Source organism: Bison bison, unplaced genomic scaffold (genome assembly GCF_000754665.1).
Source record: "Bison bison bison isolate TAMUID 2011002044 unplaced genomic scaffold, Bison_UMD1.0 scf7180017864367, whole genome shotgun sequence".
NCBI lineage: Eukaryota > Metazoa > Chordata > Mammalia > Artiodactyla > Bovidae > Bison > Bison bison.
The window spans coordinates 5,098,915-5,106,344 of NW_011494939.1; the positions used below are offsets into that span (position 1 = coordinate 5,098,915).

Genomic DNA, 7,430 nt, shown 5'->3' on the forward strand with positions numbered 1-7,430 from the left:
TCCAATGAACACCCAGGACTGGTGTCCTTTAGGATGGACTGGTTGGATCTCCTTGCAGTCCAAGGGACTTCCAAGAGTCCTCTCCAACACCACAGTTCAAAAGCATCAATTCTTCGGCACTCAGCCTTCTTCACAGTCCAACTCTCACATCCATACATGACCACAGGAAAAACCATAGCCTTGACTAGACGAACCTTTGTTGGCAAAGTAATGTCTCTGCTTTTGAATATGCTATCTAGGTTGGTCATAACTTTCCTTCCAAGGAGTAAGCGCCTTTTAATTTCATGGCTGCAGTCACCATACAATAAATTTTGATCCTCAGTTCTTGAGGCTGAACCGTGGCCATTAAGTGTGTAGCAGGGCTCTCTTCTGTGCATCAGCAGAAGGGAGTATGACTCTGTGTGGCAGGACAATCCTGGGCTGAGCCTGCAGCACTGACAGTGGAAAGGCCAGCTGGGATGAGGGTGGGGGGTGGTCCTGAGAACTTGGAGGCACTATGAGATTACCAAGCTGGTAGGAGAGGATTGAACAATGCATTGGCACGGAAGACAAATCTGTCCCATCTGAGATTTCTCCCTCCAGCCTCTAAACCATCCTTCCAGGTACAACCTCCAGCACCAATCTGTCCTCTTTCAGGGAGGATTTGGGGATTATAGAGCGATGTTTAGAGGACAGCACTAGCCTCCCAGAATTGGTTTCCTGTGACTCACTCTGGTTCAGAGAAGCAGGCCCCAGCTTCCCCTCTTTAACCACCTTATGCACAGTGCCTGCTCTGCCACATCAACAGCCTGCTGACTAGCCGGGGACCACACTAGCTGTGATCTTACTCCTGACTCCCAGGCTGGCATCCTAGTCCTGCATCCTGGCCTGCGGAAGACTGTGTTCCCACTGACTGAATCCTGCACTGCTGCCTGCTGTCAGGATCTCCCCATATCTGTCCTCAATTTCCCACACTACCTCCCAACCACTCACCCTGTGATCTTTTTGACATCATTGTCACTGTCACTTTGCTCTTTTCCCCGGGAAGCCATTCTAGCCTTTCCACAGATGCTCCCACAGTCCTGAATTTCCCTATCACAGCACTTTTCACCCTCATCTAATTTATTCTAATGTCCCTCATGGCTGGAACAGCCCTTTTCTTCAACAGATCTCAGCACCAAGAACAATATCTGGAGCTTGTGGGCTTCCATAAATGATGGATGGATGAATGAATGAAAGAATGGGCAAGCTAGTTGACCCAGCACCTGATAAAGATATTATTTTTTCCAGTCTAGATCATGTGGTAACCAGCTTCCACAAGGGCTCCCAGCAATCCCCACCTCCTGGAACTAACATCCTGTGTTGTTCCCTCCACATTGCTCCCGGGTTGATCTCTATGCCAATAGAATACAATAGTGACAGTATACTACTTTTGAAATTAGGTTATGAAGGCACTAGGATTCCATCTTGATTGCTGTCTTTCCTGGGTCATTTGCTCTGAAGGAAGCCAGCTGCTATGCAGGGGCCAACCGTCAGCAAGGAAGTAACACCTGTCAACAATCTTGTGGAGGAGCTTGGAAGTGGATACTCCAGCCAGCTCTGAGCTTTGAGATGACTAACTGCAGCCCCAGCCAGTAGCTTGACTGCAACTTCAGAAGAGCCCCTAAGCCAGAACCACCCAGCTAAATCACTCCCAGATCCCTGACAATTATGAGATAATAAATGTTTGTTGTTTTAAACTGCCTTTTGGGATAATTTGTTGCATAGCAATAGATAATATAATCATCCAGTTCATGGATCAGGCTGGGTATTGAGACCTGCGTTCCCTAGTGGCCCAGAAGGTAACCAGAGTCAAATCCCTGGGTCAGGAAGATCCCCTGGAGAAGGAAATGGCAACCCACTCCAGTATTCTTGCCTGGAAAATTCCACGGACAGAGGAGCCTGCTGGGCTACATGGAGTCACAAAAGAGACATGACTGTGTGATTGAACACACATGTAAGGTCAGCTATACTTTACAAAATATTAACCTCAAAGGCATGACAAATGCCAATCAGACATCAGAGATGTGCGAGTCTGCAGATACAGGGAAATGTTTGCCAGACACACAACAATCAGGTCTACCCAGTTTATTTTCATATTGTTAGAAAGAGCAAAGAATTGCACCTTACTGAGTACTCTTGGTCCAAAGAGCCCATTTGAAAGGACTGAACAGAAGTAACCAAACTACTTGGATAAAGCTCACATGGGTGAGCTTCTGACACTCTGTCCTCAGGAGTAAGCCCTCCTGACAGCACACATATCACAGCAGCATTTGTTATAGATCAAGTTGGCCCCTGGAAACTTTGGAGGCAATGAAATGAAGGGGCAACTTTCTCTGCCCCAAAAGACCTCTCCCAATGAAGGTACCAGCTACTACTTCTAGATCGAATGTAAATTGACATTTGCCTTTAGGTTCTAATATTTGACTCTGTCACCACCACCGTGGGCTTAAAAGGAGGAACAAGGTTAAGTCTGGGAAAGGAGGGTTAGGAGGAGAAGGATGTTCACAGCGTATCCTCCAGACTTCCACTTGAGTCATCAGGAATAAAGCCAGGCTCATGCAAGCAGTGAGAAGACTGAGAATTTTGGAAATCAACTGGCAATGAGACCCAACTCAGAGATCACAATGGTTGGTTGGCTCAGTTACCTAAACAATAGAATGAGAATAAGAAAGTACCCCAAGCACTTGGGGCAATAAGACAGAAAAAAATTAGGACTGAATGGAAAGAGAGATTTTAGCCTCAGAGAAAGAAAATGCTTAATGCTTGATTGTGCCATAAAGGAACTGAGTGAGAATAGGAACAGTCTTTATTTCTAGGACACTTATCATGTGTCAGACACTGTGCTAACACATTTCATTCATTATCTTATTTAAGTCTCAAAACAATTCCATCAGCTGGTAGGTATTATCTTCCCCATGTTACAAAGGGGAAGAAAGCTGAGCACTGAAGAATTGATGCTTTTGAACTGTGGTGTTGGAGAAGACTCTTGAGAGTCCCTTGGACTGCAAGGAGATCAGTCCTGGGTGTTCATTGGAAGGACTGATGTTGAAGCCGAAACTCCAATGCTTTGGCCACCTGATGCAAAGAGCTGATTCATTTGAAAAGACACTGATTCTGGGAAAGATTGAGGGTAGGAGGAGAAGGGGACGACAGAGGATGAGATGGTTGGATGGCATCACCGACTCAATGGACGTGAGTTTGGGTAGGCTCTGGGAGTTGGTGATGGGCAGGGAGGGCTGGCATGCTGCAGTTCATGGGGTCACAAAGAGTCGGACATGACTGAGTGACTGAACTGAACTGAACTGATGTTACAAGGATTGAGCTTTAGGGCAGCTAAGTTGCTTTCCCAAGGTCACACTGTAGGTAAATTGTGCAATCAAGATTAAAGTCCAGATTCACCCAACTAGAAGTCCAAGTTTCTGACACTGGGGACTTTTCTAGTTACCAGTATTCTCTCTGGTCCTAAATCCAAAGCCTATAATCCCACTCCCCACTCCTCCATCACAAATACAAAAAGCAGAACAGTTTTAGCAGCAGCAATTTTGCAGAAGACATAGTAGCGACAATTTATATAAGAGGAAACCCTTTACAGCTGCCTCTTAGGGAGTTCGGAAATGGGAAGCAGAAACAAAAACAGCAGGAATGTTGGCAGTTGATCAAGACTCTATGCTTTAAATGCTGAACTGAGAGCAGTTGCAGAGATTGATCTTGTCTTCAGGAATATGAGGGCTTTCCCATTGCTAAGCCACCTGCCAGTGACCCACATTTCAACATAGGATCCTTGTGGTGGTCTGGTTCTCTATCAGTCTACTCATCACCCTTCATTTGCTTAGTGTCCTATCTTCTCTAAAAGAGAAGATACGGGAGTTTATTAAGGCAGAGACTGTTTTGTGGTGTTTGGGGCCATGTCTGGCATATAGTTGGTATTCATGATTTATTTGTGAAGAATGAAAGTATAGCATATTAAAATATATAGGGTGCTGCTGAAGTTGAACTTAGGGGGAAAATTATAGCACTAATGACAATATTAGAAGAAAAGAAAAGAAAGATTTCAAAATAATGACCTTCAATTCCTCCCTAATAAACTGGAAAAAGAAAAGAAAATTCAATCTGAAGTAAGCAGATAAAAGAAAATAATTAATATAGAAATAAGGGGAATAGAAAGTGTAAAAACAATAGAGAAAGTCAAATGAAACCAGAAGTTGGTTCTTTGAGAAAATCAATAAAATTGATAAAACTCTAACCAGACTGATCAGAAAAAAAAAAAAAAAAGGAGACACAAATTACCAGTATCTGGAATGAGAAATATGACATCACTGCAGATTCTACAGATATTAAAGAGGATAATAAGTGGACAACTTTATGCCAATAAATTCAGCAATGGAAAATTCTTTGAGAAATACAAACTCCCAAGGATAATTTTAGAAGAAATAGAATTATAGATATAGATATTAAATATAATTTGAAGTTTTAAGTTTAAAACCTTCTCTCTCACACACACACAAATTCCTTCTGGTTCTGATAGCATCACTGATAAATTCTACCAAATATTTAAGAATGTGCTTGCAAAGTGAATAAGTGACAATGTATCTGAAGATAACACAGAACTAGAAAAGTACACACAGAAAAGAAGGGGCTCCCAAGGGGCTCTGAAAGACAATTCCTAAACTCTCTTGGCTAATATTCTACCAATGGCATAATGAAGAAGGCTTGGTAGCCAACCTCAGAACTGCTGTATAGTGGTATTTATGTGTGGTGTACATGGGTTGTATAGTGGTGTACATGTGAGGCTGTTCATGCATACAGACTTGACAAGCTGTCCTTCTATCGTTACTTCTTGATTGTTTTGTTCCTCTCCACTAAGCTTATTCTAATTTTTATAAAATTCTGAATATAACATTCTTCAGGAATTGTTAAGCAGAACCAGGTAGATACAAATGATACTTTTATTTACCATCTTGGTACCCATTTATTCATTCAAAAAACATTAAGCACTCCTTTGCTATATATACCAAGGACTCTCTTAAGGTCTGCATGAATAGTCCAATAAGACATATTTCCTACCATAACAAGTACCCTGTCTCGAGATATTTATAGATGAGGAATTCAATGGTTAACAGGCAATGACTGGTGCTATGACAGAGCAATGCCATGACGCTTTAAGAATGACAGGGGCCTCTGGAGAAGGTGATGCTTAAACTGAGTTTTGAAGCTGGAACAGAAGTTAACTAGATGAAGCAGAGGAAAAAGTCGTTTAAGCAGCATTAGCCTGCATTCTCCAGTACTCTTGCCTGGAGAATCCCAGGGACAGGGGAGCCTGGAGGGCTGCCGTCTATGGGGTTGCACAGAGTGGGACACGACTGAAGCGACTTAGCAGCAGCAGCAGCAGCAGCAGCAGCAGCAGCCTGCATTAGCCTGAAGGCTGAAAAAGCATGTCCACCTTGAGGAATTACAAGCGGTGCACTAGGACCAAGAGGAGAGAGAGGTTGGAGATGACACCAGAGCAGTGAGCAGGAGGCTGGGCTCTGAGAGTTTAGGCACAAGTGTGGGCTTTATCCTGAGGGTGGTGGGGAGCCAGTGAAGAGACTAAACCCAGGAGAAAATGATTAGGCTTGAGTTTTAGATCAGCAGGAAGGCCAGATGAGGGGCAGGAAGTTGAGTTTTGAGAAATTTTCAGTTCAGGAAGGAAATAATAAGAGTCTGAACCTAGGTAATGTCAGAGGAGATCTAATGTTTCCCCCAGAATGGGCAAAGCGGGAAAACAGCAGCCCTGTGGAATGATGACTGGACTGGACAACTGGACAGGGCATCCTTCCTGCATATGTGTGGCTCCCCACCAGACTCCTGCCCTTACACTGCTGAAAGAAGGATGTGCCAGGCATGGTGCTAGGTGATTTCCAGATCTCACCTAATCCTCTCAGTAGCTGTCTACCCTGTAGTATCATCCCCATTTTACAGATCAGAAACCCGAAGCTTCTGGACTGCCTGAATCAAACTATAAACTTAATAACATCTTTTTCTTCATGCCCTAAGGATTTGTGAGCCAGTCTCGCCTGTATCTCTGGGAGGTCTGCTAATCCCTTTGCTGGTTATCTATAGCATCTCTCATCACCAACTTACCTCATTGCCAGAAAGGTGGTACATTCTGGCTTCCTGGAGCAGTGGGAAGACCTCCGGGCACTGCCTGATGAGAGGATCAGCTTCCACCATCTCCACAAAGTACCACGGGTCCAGAAGCGGCAAGCGCACGTTCTCCAGGATGTAGGGGAGCAAACAGAGGCGTTCTGACTGCTTGTGCCTGACCCAGCTCATCACAGTCTCAAACACCTGAGCCTCCTCTGTCACATAAAGGTCATCACTCTTCAAAATGTGATACAGAGTGTCCACAGGAAGTTCCAGGAACTCCTCAGAGTTCAGGATCTGCACAAAGTTCTGGATGATGTAACTCTGAACCTGCTTCTTTAGACTGTCCAAGGAATGTGTGTCTGCCAGCCTCAGGATTCCAACACAGTTTTCTGGGTTCAAGGCTTCTGTGAGGAAGCTAGCACAGGCATCCACCATCCGCAGGAACTAAGAGAACAGAAGAATAGCAAATCAGGCCAGAAAATGACCAGTCCACAAAGAGGTTGATCAGCGAGTTGTATGTAGTAGCAAAAATTTAGAAAGAACTCAAGTGACCCAAATAGGGGACTAGCTAAATAAATGAAAAAAAGGTCGTATTTTCAACAGCTCTAGCATCATTAAGAAAGCATGCTGTATCCAGCACAGCCAAAAATAAATAAAATTTTAAAAATTAAAATAAAGACAAGGAGTGTACTTGGAACCAGAGAGGTCCTGATGGGTCTAAAAAAAAAGAAAAAGAAAAGAAAACATGTCGTAGAAAAATATTAAATGACGTGGAAAACATCCATAATGTATTGAGTTGAAAAATCCATTCACTGAATCTTGATCAAATGTCCAGATTTAATCAGCGACTTACAGGAAGCACAGGTGAAAGAGGAACATGTTCAATGATGCCATGGGAATACAATCAGCAAAACCCAGACTGTGGGAAACTCTACAGAACAACCAGTTCAGTTTCTTCAACAAATACATCCGAAGGGGAAAGAGAGAAGTGAGAGGGGGTGGGCAGGGAGAGATAGCTGAAGCATGAAAAGAGATTTAAAAGATACATCAACCTACAAGAAAGTATAGCACTTTATTTGGAACACTAATTTAAACAAAATAATTTTAAAAGTCAGAAAAATATTTACAATGACCAACATTTGGTGATATAAAGCAACTATTACTTTTTAAATTTATATATTTATTTTAATTTGAGGATAATTACTTTACAATATTCTGACGTTTTTTGCCATACATCAGTGTGAATCAGCCATAGGGATACGTGTCCCCTCCATCCTGACCAC

The 7,430-nt window shown here is 43.2% G+C and overlaps 1 protein-coding gene across 1 annotated transcript in view; it reads right to left on the reverse strand.

Annotated features, from left to right (window-relative positions):
- Positions 1 to 7,430, reverse strand: part of KLHL6 (kelch-like family member 6) — a 57,010-nt gene that overhangs the window by 13,088 nt on the left and 36,492 nt on the right. The window contains exon 3 of the mRNA XM_010855661.1: positions 6,142 to 6,591. Within this exon, the coding sequence (XP_010853963.1) occupies positions 6,142 to 6,591 (450 nt within the window). The remainder of the gene's footprint in view (positions 1 to 6,141; positions 6,592 to 7,430) is intronic.